The following is a 24,283-nucleotide window of genomic DNA, read 5'->3' as shown; positions in this document are numbered from 1 at the left end:
GCGTATGTCTGCTTATACCATAATGTAATATTATATAATTATTTTATGTACCCAAACTAACATCCGTGCCAATATACGTCGAACATTAGTGTGGGTAGCTGCCGGCAGGTGATGACCAAATAAAATATTAAACAAAACACGTTTTAAAATTATTTATTATCATAATAATAATAATAATATTAACACTTGGTAAAAATATGTTAACATAATTTTTATATGTTTTCTCTTGGCATCTTTTTGTCACGTAAATGAAATTTAGTGCACGGTTATTATATTATATCGGTGGCATGCGCGTTTTGAAAACCGACCTTTGTAAAGGCGCGGTAAGGGGAATAAATAACGTGAAAAAGACGTGGTACATAGAAACGGAGGGGAAAACGAGTATCAAACGCCAGATTATAGAACCGCATAAATGCCAACCGTGTAAATATTATATTCGACTCATCGATGTGCACAGATATAAGTATCAGACCGACGCCTTTCGCAGTAGTATGTTGCCAAAGCATGCGTGTATACGTATATAAATAAATAAAAAATATACGATAAATTATGTTGCATGTGTATCGTATACAATAATATTATTATGTCTTTCTGAGTGTTCCAATATATAACAATAATAATAATATTATGACGTGCGTGCCGATGTAGATGTACTCGAAAATTTATATTTTACAGCTGCAGCAGTTTTATAGTAAAATGGTGCATCATGCGACATAAGCTATATTATGAGTCTTCCTTTTTAAGGATATTATATTTTTATCCACCCGCTTGGTTTTATATTTTGAACCTTCGGGCACTTGTGATTGGACGGTGTTCCGTGGAGTTCAGTCGATTGTAGCCTCAGCCGTAGTTCACTGAACACATTTCAATCGTTTCCAACCTCATCCTTTCTATGTAATATAATATATTGTATCACATCATTCACATCATATTAAGAGGACGTCACACCCGCACGTGTTGTCTCCGTCTTACACACATATACGACATAGACAAAACGCATTTGCGCAGTCTGAGTAGAACTCGCTAAATGTTGGTTTTAGAGTAAAAATAATACGTATTATAGAATTGAATTGCAACAATATTTCTAAGCCGTAGCGTTTTTTTTTTTCAAATTTTAATGTTGAAATTTGAAAAGTTAAAAACTTAAAAGTATTTGAATAATTTTGAAATTTTTGCTATTTCTAAACGATATAATGAACGTTATGTTGTATAAAGGAAAAACCGCAATGACTTGCCCTCAGAAATATTGTCCTAATTCAATTTTATAATAGGTATTTTTACTCTAGAACCAAAATATTGAGCGAGTTCCACTCGGACTGCGTAAACGCGTTTTGTCGTGCGTGTGTAAGACGGAGACAACACATGCGGGTGCGACGTCCTCTTAAATATTATTATGTATATCGTAGAATATAATAACTGCATGAATCAATTAATCAGAAATTCTATAAATTCCTAGAATAACGTTAAAAAAATTTAATTTCAATACAAGTTGTGTTAAACACATAACAACAAAATTATCATTTCTTCCCGAGTGTTCCATCTTCCGGTATCATAATAATAATAGTGTTATGATGTGCGGGTCGATGTAGTAGATTTACGCGAAAATCTGTATTTTACAGCTGCAGCAGTTTTATACGAAAATGGTACGTCATCCGACAAGCTATATACGTACATGTCCTCCTTTAAGCATATTTTATTCGCCCTCTTGGTTTTATTAGAAACTTGCAGGTATTTATGATTGGTGTTTCGTGGAGTTCAGTCGGTTGCAGCAGCAGACGCAGTTCGGCGGACACATTTCTACCGTTTCCAGCGTTCTTTCTATAAATTATACAATATGTATCACATCATATTAAAATATATTCTATCGTGAAGACTTATAACTAATAACAAATTGTATGTAAAATCAGAAACGTTATGAACATTTCTAGGAAATTATTATTTACTGATTTCCTAGAAATTTATTTAGAAAATTGTAGAGACTCCATAGAAATTCCATACTAAAACATCAACCTTAATGATTGATTTGTAGGTCAATACGTAACATAGGTATTTAACTTTAAGCGATTTTAACTTCATCAGTCATCTATTTTTTTTTAAATTTAAGAATGTACATGGTTATAGCTCCTTATAGTGCTCTAAATAAAGATACAAATAATCAATAAGGTATTATTTAATTACCATGGTCTTATACTATTATTTCATTAATTTATCATTAAAACATTCATAAAATTATTTTTTAAATTTTTGAACAGTTGAAATATACCGATATCATTTTTCCAGTCTTCGGTAGTATTTTGAATAACTATTTAGAATACTTTTTAAAAGGATTTTATTTCTATTAAAAAATAATAATATTATTTACAATAATTATTGTTATCGTAAATATGTTTTTGGGCCGTATACACGTGATTTTGTTTCTAATTCGTAAGGTTTTCGTTGTCATGGTTAAGTACTTATTAACAAAAACTTATTTATGATCATAGAGTTTCCTAATAAAGAAAAAAACCAAGTAGCGTGTTTTTCAGGAACTTTTGACAATATTATACACATTTTAAATCAAGTATCAACAACTTAAACTATATTATATTTAGAATTATTAAATTATGTAATATGTTGGCGCTAATTTCAAATTTTCCCGAAGAAAAGTACCATCGGTTAAATATTTAAAACAAATACTAAAAATTATTCCGAATTCTATTTTTATGAAGTATTCAAATACATAAATACTATTTTTCATAAGTATTTTACCCAAGTATGTATTTTTCTATCTATAAACCATCAAAATATTAATTATTAATCATTATAAAAGAAATCTGTGCCCTAAAAATCAAGTGTCTACAGTTGCACTGTAATAAATTATGTTTAAATATACGAATATAATATAACAATTAGAAGCAATTTTAGAGAATACAATTATGATAAAAAAAAAATTAATTTTCTTTTTTTTCATATGATAGAACATAATATTTACTTATATTATTTAACATGGGCACCTAGTTGTGGTGGTGAAACAATATTATTTAGTTATAAACGGTAAACTCGTCCTATTAGTGACCGTTTGCCGTTCGATAGATTTGCCCACGACGACATTCACGAAATCATCGTGAATTATTGATGTCAAGTCGGTACAGGCGTATAATATATAACACGCGCGATCGATCGACGTGATAGTATAACACGATAATATTTATTACACTCACTGGTGAGCTTCGATCCACCAACACAGCCCGCTGTTTCCGTCCCGCTGTTGTCCACGTCGGTCCTCTTCCGCGACCTCAGGAAAAGTTTAGAACATCGGCGACGCGGTTCGTCGTTTTCAGGTCGTCCGCATTTGACGGCGGCGGCAGTTTCGAGGCAAACCGACTTGAACATTTTTAAATATTAATATTATAATTGGCGTTTATTTTATTTTTTCATCTTCCACGCTGCATATGATATTTTGTCTCGTCTACAAAACGACTTCGAAAACTATTGCTCAATATAATATGCAGGGGTGGGAATAAAGGGGGAGGGGGTGTAGGCGTAAAATATAAGATATGATAAACAACACTATAAAAAAAATCATTCACCGGAAGATCATCCTCTTCGTCGTCATCGTCTTCAGAGTCATCGTAGGAATCGTCACCTGTCGAAAAACTGTACCGGCAGTGGTGGCGGCACGGAAGATCCCGTATAGGCGTGCTTTGCGACATCGGTCGTAGAAAAGTTTCGTCGACGATTGCCGCCGAGACCTCCGCAACCCCTGTACGCTGACTGCAGCCGGAAGTGCCATTGTCTACAATCTCGGGAGATCCGGACGGATTTGCCACCCTGTTTTGGTCGTCGCACGCCTCCGCCGTCACCGCTTCCGGGTACTGCAGCTGGTTGGACACTGACAGATCGACCGCGAACGAAGCTAACGTTTTTGCCAGTTCCGCCGAATTCGTCGCGTTTTCTTCGGCAACACACCTCAGTTGTCTTTACGCCGGAAACGTGTGCAAAACGTAAAAAAAAACAATTATGAAATTAAAAACTACAATATTATGTATTATAATATAATGGATGATCCATTTAAGACACTCATTATTTTAGAAAGCATTTATGTACATGAAAATATTTCTTAAATCATTAAATATCATAATTACTTAAATATACTTTTGAATATGCTTTTTTAAGTGTTTTTTAGAAAATGATAAAATTATTATTATTTTTTGAGTTAATTACTCTATTAAATAACAACATACTTTTTTAATTTAATATTTCTAAGCAGAATATTATTTGGAGTATTTTGGACAAGAATTTTATTGTATTAATTATGAGTAAAGACTTAATGAGTATTTAAAATATAGATGGGTGGAGTCGTAGTGAACTAACATTTAGTAGTGTAATATGTACCCATGTTTAACTCCACCCAACTCATCTAAACATCAAATATCTCTAAGTTATAAGTTATAACTCATTTTTGAAGTAGGGTTATTGGACCCCCCCCCCCTTGTATCATGCCGTCCCGTCTTGTTTACTTCTATTCCCCATATTACCCATTGTATAAATTATTGTAGATTGTATATATTATTCTTATTTTCTAATAAAAAAAAAAGTTATAACTCGTAAACATTTAGTTTTTTACTGACTTACAATTATCTAAAAAACAATTTTCTAAAACGTTTATATTTTTTTAAATAAAAAGTGTCTTACGTTAAATGGATCATACAGTATATTATGCTATACGTTAAATAAATAGACAGGAAAGACTAATTTGGTTTTTCAATGGGTTATAAACTTATAAAGACGTTTGTTCTTTGTTGTGGATTTGTAAATCAATTATGAGTACAGTCAGTTTTATTTTATGTAAAAAAATATTTAAAACATTAATGTTACTACACTTCTTAATCCATTTTCATAATATGTATTCACTAAGTACCTAGGTATTATATTCTGACAAATATATTTATAATAATTAATAAAGCATAAAATATGAAATATATTTATTATTTTAAATTAGTTTTAATTATATAGTTTGATATATTTTATAATTCATAGTTTAATTTTAACTAATTTTACTTCGTATCTTTAAGAGATGAAACATATTTTCTTTGTATAATTTTTATCTCGTAAGAATTTAAAGAATAAATTGTAAAATAGCTGCCAAATTGTAACATTATTGTGACGAATGACTTTTTATCGCAGTTCACTAGTAATCCATAAATCATAAATGTGTTTATAGTTGAACCTACAATGTAATGTTTTTAATCCAAAAAAAAATAAACTCTTATTTATTTTTAAGTATAGGTATCATAATACGGGAAAACTACGGTATTAACCCGGCTTTAGACACCACTCCGTCGAACCACTTCTGACGTTCTTCCGATTTTTTCCTCGAGTAATCCAATTTTTCCGACAGCTTTTGTACTATGGCCTTGTAATAGCACTCTTTCCTTTTTATTTTTTCTATCGTCGATTTGAGGTAAATTTCCCTCTGTGCACACATCATCACAAGCCAAGTAGAAAACGAGATATTAGCTATTTATACGTTTTATATAAGAGAAAAATAATATGCTATATTGTATTATACGTCCCGAAAATCTTCTATCGTACCTTTATGTGTTTCTGATCCGATCGCTGTCCTTCTATCATATACTCGATAAATCCCTTTAAGCGGCACTCTAATTCGTTGACGTATTCTTCGTAAAATTTCAATTGTGATTTACATTTTTCGTGTAAATCGTTTTGTCGTTTGCTATAAAATATAATAATGTATAATCATTATGTTATTTATATTTTTCGTTTTTTTTTTTTTATCGAAAATAAAAACCGTTTTAAATTTGAATCTATTAAGTTATCTTAAAAGTTAAAATGAACGATCGGTCGGCAAAAAAAAATATTCACTTTGCATTGTCTTCATTTGTTACATTTTGACATTCTTCATTATCTTCCATTTTTTTCTTTGCATTACATTTCATTGCAGTCGTTTCAGCGCAAAAACTCGAAGAGACGTCAATAATTTCTTTCATCTATTTTATTTTGCTCATTTATTTACGGTGTTAATAAATAATATCATGCTGATATCATAATATAGACCTTATACTAGAAGACGGAGCATATAAGGACAGTGGGGTTGGGAGTGCGGTCCTTGGCAATTTGCAATACGGTTATATATATATATATAATATATATTATATACACTTATACACAGTTTATTGTATCATCTACTGCGCATGTGCGTAGTACACCGGTTCCTGTTGATCAGCGCAGCCTAGCAAGACCCCGCAAACTATACTCTAGCTCTGTCTATTGGTATAAGATATATGGTTGATATCAATTAAATATTCTATTATACTCGCCAATATAATATTACAGTCTTAATGTATATTTAAAATTTCTAAAAATCAGAATTTGAATAAATTCATTATCAAAAGAAAATGGGGGTAAGCATGCTTGGTTAATCATCCTGTATAATAGTACTGTGGCAACCATTAAAATATATGAAAATATGATCTCTAAGTATACCCGCTTAAAAATTATAAAATCCACATTTTGAATAACTGAATTATATTAATAATAATTTGCCTATCTTTATACTATACTATATTATATATGTATGCTATTAATTATAAATTATAACTTATAATCAATATTGTATGAAGCTATACGAAATAATAATCAATTGAATTTGTGTCTTACTTTACTTTGAATTTTTTCGTTTATTTTACAAAATTTACTGCAATTTGATATCAATCTTTGATCGTTATTGCATTTGGCATCCAATGCATATTCCTGAATCATGTTTTCGATCAATTTCCGCATACGTTCTACGTCTAGAATATCTAGCAATCGCCATGTTATAAAAAAGTAAAAATATTAAACAATATTGAAATTTACTAGTGATAATAATATAAATAATTGTGAACTACCTATATCGTTGTGATTTTTACAAACCAACTCGTCAATTGAATGTTTTAAATTTTGCGTGGACTTCAATAAACTAGCATAATTTGTTTTTCTTTCCATAATAATATGTTAAATTTTGTTTTTATTCAAAATGATGATTTGTCTCATCAAAAGAAACAGTTAAAAAATGTTGTTTGACGACGAAAAAAAATCCAATTTGGATTTTAAAAACGAATATTATATATTTAAATGTCTACGAAATACATTAACATAATATTATTATTAATCTCCATGGAGCCTGGTGTAGAGAAAAACTCATATACTGTAAAATATAATACATGAGGTGACGGGCAATTTATGTTTATTTTATAATTTTTTACACGTGTTGCCGTCACCAGATACCACATGCAATTTCGTTTTATCTTTCTTTCCACTCCGATCGCGTTGTTTCTAATAAATTGTTTTCCAGGTCGAATTAATTACAGAGTTTACGTTTTACATAAGAAGTTTATTGTTATTTATTTTTCCTCCACGGGTATACCGTTTAGAGTGTTTGAGATTAAATGTTCACTCTTCGAGCTGTGGATGTATTAACATAACGCTGCTAATGCTTTCTGCTATTTTGAAATTACCTTAGAATATTCATAGAGATTAATTTCCTAATATATACTATAAATAGCTTTAAACCAGATAGTTAATACATTATACGATCCGTATAAGCGTGCGTAATATTATGTATTATAATATCTTATACGCCATGTACCCGCAGCTCCATGCATAGGTACCTATCGGATTTACTTTAAATTTCAATAAAACGTTCACATATCTTTTTAATTACGATTTTCATTTAAATTTGTTTGGGGTGGAATGGATATTTATTCAGCTTAAAGTAACGAACGTTTTCCATATATAATTTAAGCCCACTAACCCTAACTGCAGTGGACATGATATATTATTGTCATCTCGGAACCCTCTCAAATAATATTTAGCAACCCTAAAAATTTGATTTCTCGAAAAAAAAAAAATATTTATAATATTCAAAGTAGTATACTATGTTATCGAATTTTGAGTTTTGGTTTTTAAATCCTACTTTAATATACATATACGAATGCATGAAGTACGCACCAATAATTATGAGTATTGATGGTAATCATAATATACGAAATTAAATGTGGGTATAGTCGTAAAGATAAGTATCCAAATTAATAGTATTATATTGTTAGGTACTTTTAAACCCGAAAACTTAGGTACCTATCTAAACATTTGCCGTCGTTGTTTTTGTTTCACGAAAACCGATTTATTATTAAACGAGCACCATATCATTGCATTATGTCTAATAGCACGGGCTGTAGGATACTGCTAGGAATTTAATGGATTATATAGGTATTTGATCCGACGACGGAAACGGTAATGTCTGTTTCGTTGCAGGTGCACTACTATTCTTGAAAGCACGTGAACGGTCGTAGGTATTAGCAAACGGACGCCACTCACATAGTCACATTCACATAATAATGCTACCACGGTGCTAATGTGTTCAAGAATAGGGTCCGATCCCGGTCGATTTGCAGCACATTCCACGGACACAATTATTGCAGAAGCGGTTTGGGGCCGAGCCGTACACAATATAATAATATACAGAACACATTACAGCAGCACGATATAAGATCAATCTTTAATAATAAACCCCTTCGTCCGAGGTGTTTGCGTTTCACGAATATCAGACTACATTTTATGTTTGAAATAATATATCATTAAGCAAACGAGCTGGTACCTGTATCGCGCTATATCACGGCTAGAACATTACTATTTACAATATGTAGTTTTATTATTTTGTTCGTCTTAACGGACTCGGACTAATCTTTTTCGACTAAATTATAATATACATTATTAATATTCAATCGAAAGTCGTATTATAATTATTTTAACTACGTTATAATATGCAAATTCTTATTTCGAGAAAATAACGAAAACCTACTCATTTATATATATTTTATAAGCGCGTCAATATTTAATACATTTTCATATTAACATAATCCAAGCCACCGATTACAACTAACAATAAAATATTCACTTCAAGCGAGTTCAACATTTTCAAACGATAGTCCCATTCATAAATTAAATATAAATGTAATATTAAACACTCCAATATTGTTGATTGTTAATCCATGCATGTATTATTTATATGTAGTATTTGACAGCGTTAGCCAGTGGTTTTCAATTTGTGTAGTCGTTGTTCAGTCAAATAATTAAGAATAATAAGTTTATTCGAACAACACGATTTATTTTATTGAATTTTAAATCCATTACGGTGATTAAAATAACTTTCACGATATTATGCTAAAATATTATAACAATTTACACGTATTGTTTGAGCATTAAAATTATTATTAGAAATAAAAATCAATGTCAGCTATTGTAAAAAGTACCTATATAATATTAAAGCAAATTTTGTTTTTTTTTATTTTGATAGTTTGACAAGTTTACATAATACCATGAAAACAAAACTTAATATTCTCTAAAATAATATTATTATAATTTAAGACAGGAAACACATACTAATGGAAAATGAAATTTGAAAGACTTAATACACTCTATTATTATATTATGTTAATATTTACAACATTAAAACGAAACATCGAGTTTATGGTGTGGTTACCAAGATAACAAATATAACTTCGAAAACGTAAAACAACTAAAACTTTAACTCTTAGATTCGAAAAAAAAGTTTACACTTTGATTCCAGAATTAATTCATTCCGAACAAATTCGACGGGCATGCATCTACAGTCGGGTGCTCGTGTCACATGTTAAAATGTTTGTTATTCTATTGTAACTATAATAAATTAGCATAGTAAATTCTCATTTTACTTTAATATTTATTTATCTGCTTTGTGAGAAATTGGTATTTTTTTACCTAACTCATTGAAACTAAAAATGTTAACGAGCGTACGTGTGAACATGCAAACATTAAAATAACGTAAAAAATACTGTTTGCATTGTCTACTTGTTATTTTGAATTTTTCAATTGTTCAGTGTTTTTATCTTTTTCGTTATAATATATTTTTGTCTTTGAAGTCATTGAAAATCCAGTGAATAATATTTATTTTGAATCAGTTCAGTATAAAATAAACCCATGCCAAATACAATGTATATTATCATAAGAAGAAATCACGGACTCGCCCATTTAGTATATTTGACTAAGATAACCGTTGGCAACTATAAATAATGTCAAATACATTTAGAATTTTTAAATAAATATTGTACATCATAGTCGTGGCTTTTGGTAATATTACTTCCTATATTTCCTCGGTATTCCCCTCAAAACGATTGTTATCAGTCAATTTTACCATCAAATAATGAATCATTATGGATAATACGAAACATTAATATTGCAGATATTTTATAAGACAGACTATATAGATATATTATATTAGATAGATAGTGTAAATTAAAATTAAATTCACAATATTACACTGAGCGATTAATAATTGCATTATTTTATTGTTTTGAAGTTTCAAATGATAATTAAAGATGATTTTAGTCATTGTAGTAGATGTATTATAATAGTACTGTTAAGGTTATTGTCATAAATAAAATGCTTTGTCTAAACACCGAGGAGAACACAATTGTAAAATATATTAAACATTAAATGGATAATAATTACTATAGATATTTATAAAGATATATTTTTTGAAAGTAATGTCTTTTTTTATTGTAAATTACATATTATACACTGATGGTAATAATATAATACAATAATATGCTTAACAATTTTTCTTATTCATTGCAATGATTTTCGTGTTTTGGGCAATACGATTCGAAAATTAAAAAGAAAATTATAAACGATGATGAATTGGTAGCGTTCAAATAAAAAAAACCGTAGTTAGACTTCATAAAAATCTACAAACCATACTAAATAAATTACCGCCTTAATTTAAAATAAAAAAAAAACAACAACAAATATTACCATAATATAACGTTATATTTCATATTATATTAGCTTACGGTAACCGTTGAAAAATGTTTACTCCGTTTAAGGCTAATCTGAGCTCGGCGCTCGCAATCGATTTTCACTTGCAACGATTTATCTTTGCTCGAGAATTTACACCCATCCCGTGGTGGCCCACCTATCTTCCAGAACTCACTTTGTGTTTTTTATTCGTCGTTTTTACTATAAAATATTATGTTATAACCGCCCCACTCTATTACATGTATTAGTATTACGGGTACCGATATATATAATATGATACACTTAATTTTTACACTTGACTTTCATCGACATTGTGAAGGTATATTATTTATTCGAAATGATAGTGTATTGTACATTCCACAATAATTTTCCTTCAGTACTCTATCTTGTAATTGAAAATATTTTATACTTTATTTATTATAATTTACTCATCGCATTAATATAAGCAAAACGTCTGTAATGCATATAAATTATAAATATACATTTTTGCAGGTAAAAAGTGTAATTATCATTTTATTGCAGTTTACCGGTATTTCGCATAACGTAATATTATATATTATATTATAGAAATAATATATTGTATGTATGTATTTCTTTATTTATGAGTTAGAACCCATTTACATGCAATTATTAATTGTGTACATGGAAAATATGAATATAGAACAATTTTAGTATAGGTACATAATAATAATAATAATAAATAACAAATAAAAACCAATTAAGGGTCATTTAAAAAAAAGTTTCTTTTTGTAAGTATTGAAAGATTTAATAGAACTAAATTTAAAGTTAAAACCATGGATTGGTATACATCTTTAACAATTATGGATATCATTATGTTGATATTATGTACAATGTACATAATATAATTATAAGATTCATAATTATTTTGCTGGATGATATTCATAGTCATTTTTTTAACAAATTAAAATTTGTATAGGCTATATACATATAGCCAACAGATATAGTTGCCAAAATAAGTTGACTGTTGAAATCGAATTAAATGATTAACTTTCGGTAGTAATTAAAAATATAATTTCATTCATAAATATATTAAGATATATCTATATATCTATATTATAATACAACGGCGATAATTTTGTTTTATATTATTTACTATTTTGTAATTATTTATATTGTATTTTCCATCGAACAAGAAAACAAAATACATGTTATCATAGTATTATGATAATGAGTGAAACATATTATAAGGCATATAACGTTAAAATAACATTTTTATAAAATATAAACCTTTTTAAGGAAGTACTACTTCATAAAAAAAATATATACTTCACATATTACTGGACATTTTTCGATTATGCCGTTAAAAAATTCAAAAAAATGAAAACTAAACTCTGAAAAACTTATCTTATTATACAGGTAATATATAATATATACGGTTCTGTAAAACATGGAAAATTTAACTTCTTGTAAAACGTCACTCAAACCTTTGTCTTTATTGGAAATTACATTTGGAAAAAAATGTATTTGCTCGAAACTTACGTTTAGAAAATTTTATCCTCCTAACTTTTTTATTGTCCAACTACAGAGTTAAAATAATTTCCAAGTATCAGCTATAAGTCAACAGAAATCTTGTATTTTAAATGCAACCAAGAATTGTATTAGGCTCGCATCTCATCAAATATTGTACAGCTGTTTTGAAAACCATTTGACATAAACAATTAATAATATGAAAAGGACGATAGTAGTAGTTGCATTCAACTGTAGATTTTCAATTTATAATTTAATAAAATTATATCCAAATTTGTTACTTATAATATTATAATAAAATAAATCATATTAATATTATTATTATTATTATTATTGTTAAGTACAACTTGACTGTGTCCTACATCATATATTTTTAAATATTGGCAATGCTAGAAAGTATAAATTGATGGAATTATTTTAATATTGTTCATGTGAAACACTAAAAAACTTGCATATTGAAAAAATTTGTTCATTCATTATTGAAATTATTTTTGTTAAATCCTGAGTGAATTTCATTCGATAACGAACACATGAATATACAATAATATACAGTAAAATAGTATTAAAATAATACAATTTAAAATAATTATTGATATTCCTAAATGTTATAAAAAAGTCACAATTTTAATATTTATATTTGTTATTTTAAAATGCATATTCACTGTATCCTTTCAGTTTGATTTGAATATTATATACACGTGTAACACGGCGCAATATATAGGCAATATAGCTACATAACTGTATAGAAATACGTATTGAGAATACTATGCTCATTGTTCAATATTGACCTGTCACATACACACTTTTTTTTAGTTACTTTTATCTGTCTATTTCATAGCTTGAAGTTCAATAAAATTACTACTTTCTTTGAATAAAAATATGAAATATTTAGATATCTTAACTAGTCTGTGAAACTTAATCAACCATTTAAAATTAATATTATTCTTATTACTGTCTACCTATATTCTTACTATAATAATATATCATGACTACATTCAATGATGAAATATTATTCATGCCTAACGATATTATTATTTATTTTTAAGATTTCAAAAGTATAATATACAGAAGTAAAGCTGTATTTGATTGTTAAAATAAAAAATGTTTGCATAAAAACACACGATAGTTTTATAAATATTGAAAATATGATAATTCGTACCTATGCTCGTCTTAAATGTACTAATGTAAACAAATTATAAATATTTACATTTTTTACAGAACTTTAATATTATCTATTCAAAATCCAGTTAGGTCTAACTCAAACTAAAAATATTTATTCATGTAATTTTTATCTCACGTTTGATCATTCCAAAATAATTAGCGTTGAAATTAATTAATAGATAAGGTTTTAGCATTATTCTTTCGTTTCTCAAATAGAGTTAATTTTATTCTTAGTTTTTTAATTTTCTACGTGAAACACAATAAGTAAAGAGTTCATGACGTTCCTACATGATAAAATACACCATATTATAAAATTTCCTTCACAACCCAAATACACCCATATTAATTAAGCACTTATAATACACAACTAAAATTCACCCATTGCATATTAATATAATATATAGGTTCCTTTGAGGAGGTAAAAGCAATTTTGAAGTGTTTAAACTTTCGAAGTCACAAAAAATTCAATTTTTAATTATTTCTAGCTGATCCCGTTTACTTAGCTGCCCGTAAACACTCTTAAAAAAAATTTTGATTGTTCAACTCCTTTTGGGTGTAATTCACTGAAGTAAGTGCAACTCAGCCACTCTGGTAAGAAATCCGTCTACGTTGGATCACGGATAAAGTGCAATTTGTCCACCTTGGCAAGCAATGTTCGAAAATTCGATTTGATGCAAGCTTGTATCTGATCTCCCCGAATAACCAATGGCAACCAATAATGAATAAATACTAATGTCTACTAATTATTTATCATATAGCAACCATTACGTATATGTAATATATAATATTATGTTTACAATTAAAACGTACAATTTTGTCTGTGGCCGATTTTAACCCCTTAAAATCAAAATAGGAGAATGAAAAATACTTAACGACCGATTTTTATACCTACCAAATATACAAAAAAAATTGTCATTAAAATCGGTTGAACCGTTTCGGAGGAGTGCGACGACATACACCGTGACACGAGACTTTTATTTATTAGATTTTTATATTAACAACAATTATTCCGTCGCTCGGTATATGCTGATAATAACAATGAATTGTGTAAACACCTTTTTACCTCAATATTACTGTACAGCAGTCTGCATGGTTCTATCCAAAATTGGATTTAAGACGTTTTTCTACGCATCACAAAAGAAACAGAATATGTCAAGCACACCAAAAACATATTATTATAAGTTAGCACTTATCAGTCCTGAATCTGAATGAAGTAGATTTAGTATCGTTATTTTGTAATTGTCGTGTAGGACTGCATGAGTGTATTTTTTCATCATTTATAGGAACTTGAATATTTTTATTGTTTATAATTTATGATTTATGTATAAGTTTACACGGGAGTGAGTGTATTTTCTTCGTGTATAAACTTATATAAACATAATATGGGTGTATTTTTTCCTGTATGAACTTACGTATGGATATTTTTTTAGCTGCTATGTCTTGTAAGAGAACTACTTACATTTGCCTAGTTTGTTTATATTGAAACAAAAATGAATTTAATTTTAAATATTTAGAGCTATGCCTTTCCACGCACACTAATTATTACTTTCTCTTTGAACGATGTTGGTAACATTAACTAGTCACCAGACAGTATTAAATACCATTACAGTTAAAATTGTCTATGTATATTATAATTTAGTTTCAGAACTAATAAAATTTAAAGTATAAGCTAATAAATTAAAACAAGTTCCGTACAACATTTAGGTATAATAGCATGCTCAAATAATACGTAAAGTGATAATATGTTTATTTATTAGTTATTTATTTATTTTGTATACATTGTATTTAGCTGAAAAATTTACTCTTTACTACTTATAAAAGATTCTACGCTATTCCAGGCATCGTATTATTTTGTTTATTCTTAGATAATTTTAATTTGAAAATAAAAATAAAAAAGGTGAGTAAGTAGATGTCGTTTGGCTGTACAGTAGGTTACAAGTGGGTCATTTTATAATGAATGGTATTAAATTTCAATTCAATGATATAATATCATTGTATACGAAAAACGATTCTGAGCGGTGATGGTTTGTCATCAGTGTGGATATTTTATATTATATTTATATTGTATTATTACTTATTATTAATACGGTAGCCAGTAAGTTTAATTACTATTATAAAATAATTAAAATCGTTATTCTTGGTTATTTAATATGTAATTTTGTCCAAATTTGACCAAATTTGACCATAATACAACTAAAAAAAAAACTGTTTTTCTATATTTATATTTTTTGTTTGCAGAACCTACTTACGTGGAACTTTATTTTAAATGTTCAATCTTTAGCTATAAAATTTGAACATTTTATACATTTTTAATTACAAAATCATTTTTAAATTTAAATTTTGACAAACTGTTCTTAATTTTGATGTTGTTTTTCCCGTCGTTTTTTGAAATTGAAGCAGGTTTACTGCCCCAAACCGTGATGACAGACAAAAAAAAACACACATCATTGTAAAATCAATAGGTACATTTAATCGCTCGACTTAGAATCTAACACTTTATATTTTCGTATAGGTATATTATAATATACTAAAAAAAAAAGTCAACAGTGATTATTATTCGAGAAACAGAGCTGATGATAGAACATCTCGGTTGAGCATGTTATCTTTATATAACTGTTCTAAATAATGCAAAATGCTAACCCTAAACAGCAATTTCGTGAAATAGTCGCCTTGACAGGTACGAGATACGAGTTACCATATACCGTTACTGTGAGGCTCAGTTCTATGTAGATTGGTTACATTCATCACGCGCACCTTATGTATACATATACTATAATGTAAATGATATTGCCTTAACCTTAGTATATTGTATTATATAGTTTTATTACCATCATCAAATTTCTACTTGAGACTTTCGTCTGAAAGACACATCATTCGATACGTACCCACGTGATTCGCTTTACTCAAATGGTTCTTGGACACCGTTTTTTCTTGAATCACTTTGTGCGCTCTGTATAAAAGCGTTCACAAGGCAATACGTGATGGAACCGCAAAATCCGTACGGCACGCAACGATCGTTCCTAACATTTATAGAATCGCTGACGCGAGTATTTTTGTTCTTATCGCAATCATACAGATGTAAAACGATAACACGCGTGTAATACGACTTCGGAAGATCAAAGTATTTGTTGGGAAAGTCTATTTAATACTTAAACCAAGCGGGTGGGTATCTATTCATCTAAAGTCAAGACCATTGGGGCTGGAGTAAGTAAAAATGTTCATTTGGAATTGATCACGTAGTAGAAACCTCGAAAACTTGTTTACTTTCATGCGTATTATAGGAACCCACGACTTCATAGTAGGTATGTGTAATATAAACAAATTTACACGAAACAAAAACGTATATTATTATTGATAAATATAATTATTTATAGTACGCATAGGTATTAGTTACAATTAAATAATCAACATATTGTTCAGACTGAAGTTTGTCTAAAATAATTAATGTAAAAAAAGGTGGATAAGTGGATGTCACTCTGCTGTACAGTAGGTTACAAGTGGGTCACTGTAATGGATGGTGTTAAATTTGAATTCAATGATATAATATCATTGTATAAGAAAAACGATTCTGAGCGAAAACGGTCAGTCAGCCTATGATATTACCAAGTATATTTGATGATATTATTGTGAATAAAGTAATTTATATAACATGACCTACTTACGCGGAGCCTTGTTTTAAATTTTAAATCCTTAGCCATAAAAGTTAAACATTTTATATATTTTTAACTACAAAATAATTAATAAATTATAAATTTGATAAATGTTGTCAAAATTTGAACTTTAAATGCTTATAAAAAAAAATTGTGCCTATCTATTTTTAATATTTTTCAACTGCTATTAGAACGATATATCAGCCTTATATTAAATTTTCACGCTTTTTTACTCAGCAAAAAAAATTTTATTGATATTTATAGAAAAAAAAACTAAAAAAATTGAAAACTGACAATGTCCGTAAACAGCTCAAAAAGATTCAAAATATTTTCAAAATTGTATGGTCTATAGAAAATGCTAATATAAACATTCAGTCAAAATTGCATGTCCTTGCGGTCATTTGTTTTAGAGTACACCAAAAACCAAAATCGATTTTCTCGAAAACAGATTTTGTGTAAAAATTCCCGTTTTTCCTTAATTTTTCTTTTGTTTTTCACGTCGCTTTTGAAAACTACTGGGAATATTAAATGTTGACTCCCTGAATGCACCAACTAGATTCACTTTCCCATCGAAACAAGATATTGTTGAAGATAATTGAAGCAGTTTTACTGCCCCATGTGGTGATGACAGACACAAAAAAAAACACAAGCACACATCATTGTAAAATCTATACATTCATCGCTCCGCTCAGAATTTAAAATAATATACATATTATATAAATGAATTCAAAGAACCATTCTGAAAAAATGCAAATCAATAATTCGAACAATCGAAAACTTATAAATAAATAAGATAAAAGTGTATTCAACGATGTATATCCACACATGAAAAATCCAAAAAAATTAAAAATAGTTACAGTTATTTTTTCATTCATTTGTCCAGGGTTTTGGTCCAAAATGATTATTTAACTATAAAACTATTGAGTTATCAATATATTTTATCATTCACTTCAGAGCTGAGATAGGAACCATTAGTATACCATATTGTAATTGCAGCTCTAAAATGCAATATTATATAGTAGGTAATCATATGACTAATTTGAATCATCATTTGCAATACCAGTCATTAGTCTATTTAATGGACATTGCTGTGTAATTTTATATAGCTTATATTTTTGTACGGCTAATGTACCTACATAATTAAATACTATTATTTCTGATTGCTTAAATCAGTGGTCGGCAACCTTTATTATGTCAAGGTCCGAAAAATAAATAGAACAACTTTTACGACCACAATTTGAATATACCTTATTTTGTTTTCAACAAAAATGTATAATCATATCAAATGTAGTTTATTTAAGTTCATAGTTTTTAGGTTTATTAATTTAACAAGGTATCTACAATCTACAAACTAACAACGTTTTAATCCATAGGTTCCAGTCCATACTTCTTAGTTCGTGATTTGCAGTATGAATATTAAAAACTATAGTCGCGGCCACATAAACTTAATATGAGTGTCACATGCGGCCCGCCAGTCACGGGTTGCCACTTGCCGACCCCTGGCTTTAATAATTATTATTAAAAATATTACGATTAATATCAGCCAGGTTTGCGGTGAAAGCTTATCGAGATTAAATTTAAATAAAAGCGAGTGAACTATTTATTGGACGATTTATTTAATTAACTAACCACATTGAATTCAATAAAATGATCGTACAATTATTATAGCCATCCAGAGATTTTTGGATTTCGGGCATTATAATTATTTAAAAATAGGTAACCATTACCGGGTAATATATTCCAATAAATGGCGCTTACTACCTATTCTAAACGACGTGGTGATTACCACGTGATTGCAAATTGCGAATGGCGTACCGCCGTGGTTATCAGTGGGAAGACGAAACTCACAGCTTCACGTCGTAACTAAATAATAATACCATAAACTTAGCAGCCGCGTTGTGTGTCAAATTGTATAATATTTTGATCTCCGTTGTCTGTACATATACTTTAAGCAGTACCTACGCAGTTACGAACGGGCAGGGAGACGTTTGCCGAGGGCAGACGTGTTCGGAGCACTGCGCGTACGTTAAACGAGCCGCACCGGTGATGGACGGCTCCACCATGCACGACCGAGACGTTGTTGAGAACAGTTACTGTCATGCCAGTACAGCTGATAAGATATTATTATAATCATAATAATATACCCATCATAATAATAATATTGTGTACTGTAATAATAATAATAATAATAATAATTCCAGCGATGAAACCATCTCAGGTGTAAGTCGCATTCTCGCAGTATCCGAACAACGCTATACCTGCCTATATAATATTGTTCTGCGTAGTATGCGGAATATCCGTTTCTTATTACTTGGAAAAATAATACCCTCTGTGTATTGAATATAGTGAATATACTTTACCGTATAGTGCAGCGCAGTTTCGATACCATGTACGACCTTCTACATATTTTAAACTCTAGAACTATCTACAACTTCCTTTGTTTGTGTTGAGAAACTCAGAATTGCATTTCGCGTCCGACGACATAAAAAAAAAAATAACAAACAAATACTAAGAGAAAATAAACGAAAAATTGGTTTTCATGTAAGACTGAAGAAAAAATGAACGTTATTCCAGAACCCAATTCATGTCATTTAAATCGCTTCTACTATCAACAAAGTCAAAATGTATTCCTCTGCAGAATAAAAATATCTTTTTAGATATTCGATTTAAATGTTCACCGTCGGTTCAGATTTTATTGCAAAACTTATAACGAATAATATTTAAATTATTTTTAAGTTAGTTTGTATCTTAAAAATATTATTAATAATTTTTTTTTTTCAATAACGGTTTTTAAACAAATAAGATGTTTATTTGATTCTTTGTGTTTTTATCAAGAAAATAATATTAAAAGTCCAACGATCAACAGTACTTTTCAACTTTGAAGCTCTAAAACTCTATAGGTACCTACATAATTTTAATTCTACAAGGAAAATGGCAATTTATATTAAGGATATTATGAAAAGAATAATTAACCGTTTTTAATCATTTATTTACAAACATAATTAGAGATTAGTAGTTGTAAACATAAAATAAGTTATAATATTTTTATTTTTTGAAGTTTTACTTGTTATATTTTAAAATCTCAATTAAGACTTTATTATTCTTTGTGAATTATATTATCAAATAAAAAACTACATTGTTGTACATAAATCCTTGAAAGTTTTATAAATACGTTTGAACAAATCTTGTTTAAAAATTGAATTTGGATTCTTTTCAGACAAGGCCATATTGGATTAATGGAATAATGCTGTCAGCGTTTTATCCTACGAAATAGTAAATAGTCATAATGAATTCATAAAGCTTTTAAAAACTCGAAGCTATTAAATTTTGTTTACAACTGGTATCGGCTAAAAACGTACTCGTTAAAATGCAAATTAAAAACAACTTTCAAAACCAACTTAAAGGTATATAAAACATATTATTAATATTACGATTATTATAGAAAATGTCACGAACTGTCAGTAAAAATGTCTTACAAACGCATAGTCGATAAGAGAATAATATCAATAATTAATGACATTAATACTATTGGTAGGTTCTAAGATATAATCATGATTTTATTTCACTTGAGATTTTTCCCTTTTTTACCTTACCAGTTTTTGAAACTGATGCATTACAGCCAACCCGGGTCACACCTGCGGATGCGATATAATATTTTCGTGTTTTCCCTCTTTCCTTTGAAGACAGATTGCGAAATACCGTTTTTGAACGATTAAGTGTGGTAAGCGCACAGAGTTGAAAATAACACTCTAAAACGATTATAATTCGTGTATGTAACTATAGTATTATAACATCGCGATGCTTTCTGCGCTGCTGAACACCACGACGTTATCAAATGTCCTAAAATTAAAGCAATAGTATATAGAACGCAGTCAACCACTGCTGGTCAGAGATGACGATGACGGTCCAGCGAACTCGAGAAATTCTTAGAAGACTTACGTACTAGCGTGCATAGGTGGGTATATAATATTGTACTCGGGGTGGCGAGACGTCTGCGCAAAATCTGAAGACGGTGGAACAGGGAAAACTTTCCGAGAGATGTTCACGGTTAATTATTATTGTAATTTATAGCACTAACAATAATAATTATAGTATAATAATCGGTATAATATAAAGATCCTCGTCGGCTCCGTCTCTTGCGTGGCTCTCCTCCAAATCGGACCCGACGCAGCCGCTGCGGCTAAAGTAATAATTGTTCATAAGTTATACGCCGCGGGAACTCTGAATACGTCCTACCACCACGCCGCAAACACCCCCGTGGAATCCTAAATATATTATGTATATATACAGATTTATCGAGGTCCACCGTCCGTATAACTGTTATAAGGTTGGACGATAAATTTGTTGAACTCCGTACGCTCATTTATACAAGTGCGTGCGTGCGTGTGTGTGTGTGTGTGTGTGTGTGTGTGTGTGTGTGTGTGTGTGTGTGTGTGTGTGTGTGTGTTGTATGCTTGTATACAACTTACTACGGTATCCACGAACGTTTTCTCCGTAGGTTTCTAATACGATATAAATTCGACGTACACGTGTAAGGGTATACAGGACGATTCACGCCGCTCACATTCCTCCACGTGGTTTTATTCTTGAGAGGATTTATCAGTACCGTTGATTTTTGGAGCAAAATAGACTTATATTCACGGCGTTCCTATATGTACCGGCTCGAGTTTTACTGCTATAATAATTTTGAAAACACGTTTTATTTTATCGCGAAGTCTATTTTGGATGAGTTTAAATTATAAAAACGAATTCTGAAACTGTATTTTTTCCATTGGATTTTCACAAGTACGAGATCAATTTATTATTTCTATTTTTCAAGAGATATATTTTTTTTTAAGGTGAACACATTAAAAACGAGAATCGAAGAATCCAAAGTTGACTAAACAACAAAATAAAACTTGTTTTCAAAATAATTATTGGACAAAGACTTGAGTCAGTACATTGAAATGTATATATAGGTCTATCTTGCTCCAAAAAACGCTAGTGTGGAATCCTTTCAACAGTAAACGACTGAGGTTTTCGTTTGAAAAAACGGAGTCGTATGTATTGCCCATGGGTCAACGTTAAATTGCATGGAAAATCCGAGTGTACGAAAACCCAGAGCTAATTAGTACAATATTAGTTATTACATTTCCCAAAAATCAGAATTCTAACGCAGATATTTTAGGTACAACCAAACGATAAAATGGCGGTAAGCAGACATGGCGAATCGCCCTGTATACAATATAATCCCATATGTATACACTATACCGCACCCCTCGCCGCGCGACCAGATTTACCACGGTTGATGTTATTTTACCACTACGTGGGTCGACCGGTATGCGCGGTATATATAATATTATACACTGCAACGATAATATATATAATAAAAATAATAATAATAATGTAGACGCGTGTAGGTCCGTGGATAAATCGTGTGTATATATGCGAGCTTTGCGGCGGTGGTCGCAATAACCCGATCGGAAAACGTCCGGAACGAGGAGAACGAGTCCGGAAGTATTATAATAACGGCGTACGCCTCCCATAAGTGTAAACTTGGTTATAACTCGTAGATAACGGACGACTGCCCACGAATGCTGCATATTGTGTGTGTGTGTGTGTGTGTGTGTGTGTGTGTGTGTGTGTGTGTGTGTGTGTGTGTGTGTGTGTGTGTGTGTGTGTGTGTGTGTGTGTGTGTGTGTGTGTGTGTGTGTGTGTGTGTGTGTGTGTGTGTGTGTGTGTGTGTGTGTGTGTGTGTGTGTGTGTGTGTGTGTGTGTGTGTGTGTGTGTGTGTGTGTGTGTGTGTGTGTGTGTGTGTGTGTGTGTGTGTGTGTGTGTGTGTGTGTGATAGTGTTTACGAGTATTATATTATTATATCGATATCCGGGGCGGCGTCGGTGGTATGATATCATTCAAAATATAATATTATTATAACGTTTGAAACTCGGCGTTCGCGATCGTGTCTTACCTGCTCGATTTCAAACCACGCATATTATGTTTACTACATGTAAGCACTTGGAAAGACGTAGGAATATTATATCGTACAGAGAAACCTCTCTTAACGGCCAAAATAATAAGGCCCCGGCCAAATATAATGGGCATTCCAATGTATTCTCAGATGTGTTTCGACCTGTTTCTAACTGCGGACTCTTTCCATTGCGGACGCAAACAGTAATAATTCTCCCAGATACTTCGATAACGGACAACCATCTATTAGTTAAAACTTAAATATATAATTGCATCCGTTTATTATGCATACCGCGGCATACCATAACTCTGCGGTGGCCGCCATAACCCGATCGAGAAGTTTCTGGAACGAGGCGAACGAGTCCGGAAGTAATATAATAATGGCGTATGCCTTCTATACGTATCATATCATATACCAGGGGTGGCCAAACTGCAGCTCGAATCTTAATATTTTTACTATCACAATAATAAGTATTATTACTTTCCTATTTTTTCTCCATATTATTTCCCGTTAAACTGTGTGGCTTGCGAGGACTTATCGCCGACCACTCATGTTATATACCTTAATTATTAGTTATTACCTACTCGTAGGTAACGGATGAGTTCCCATAACGCTTATGTGTGTGTGATAGAGTTGCACGTGTATTATATCGACCTCCACAATACGATGGTAGTGTGCGTATGAGATGATAAAATATAAAATATTTTGTTTTTATCTCGGCGATCACAATACGATGTATCTGATCTGCTCGCTTTCGAACTACATAACATTATGTGTTTACAATATGTAAGCGCGGGAAAACACTTTGAAATATTTTAATGAACAATGAAACCGGTCTTTGAACTTCTAGCTATACTTATAACGGTCACCTCTCTTAACGGACAAAATAACATAATATGCATAATAATAATGAAAACTGACTATAACAGGCACGCTTTCTATTTCGGAAACGGACTGTAATATTTCTCCCTGATAACTCAAAAACGGACAACAATATATTAGTTAAAGTTAAACATCAGCAGCTAATGACCAACCAAAAAAAATCTAAAATTGATACATTCAGAAACTATATTCAGAATCTTTTGCACACTTTATAATTATCGTCTGAAGAAGTTTTGTTTTAAAAAAAGGAGACTAAAAAGGGTTTTTACACGCCAGAGAATTAATTATCCATCACGAGCTGGAAACGACAAAATCGAAA

The 24,283-nt window shown here is 30.2% G+C and overlaps 1 protein-coding gene across 1 annotated transcript; it reads right to left on the bottom strand.

Annotated features, from left to right (window-relative positions):
• Window positions 1-1,683: 1,683 nt before the first annotated feature.
• LOC132938169 (uncharacterized) lies at window positions 1,684-6,987 on the bottom strand. The gene is made up of 8 exons (XM_061004855.1): window positions 6,891-6,987; window positions 6,661-6,803; window positions 5,866-5,990; window positions 5,575-5,716; window positions 5,301-5,455; window positions 3,570-3,957; window positions 3,201-3,363; window positions 1,684-1,818 (listed from the first exon to the last, which is right to left on the bottom strand). Exons 1-8 carry the CDS (start codon window positions 6,985-6,987, stop codon window positions 1,733-1,735), a joined length of 1,299 nt encoding a protein of 432 aa, XP_060860838.1. The 3' UTR covers window positions 1,684-1,732.
• Between the last annotated feature and the right edge of the window lie 17,296 nt (window positions 6,988-24,283).

This window comes from Metopolophium dirhodum, chromosome 2 (genome assembly GCF_019925205.1).
Source record: "Metopolophium dirhodum isolate CAU chromosome 2, ASM1992520v1, whole genome shotgun sequence".
Taxonomy (NCBI): domain Eukaryota; kingdom Metazoa; phylum Arthropoda; class Insecta; order Hemiptera; family Aphididae; genus Metopolophium; species Metopolophium dirhodum.
Note: the sequence above shows the minus strand (reverse complement) of the source record. Positions and strands in the feature narration are given on the sequence as shown.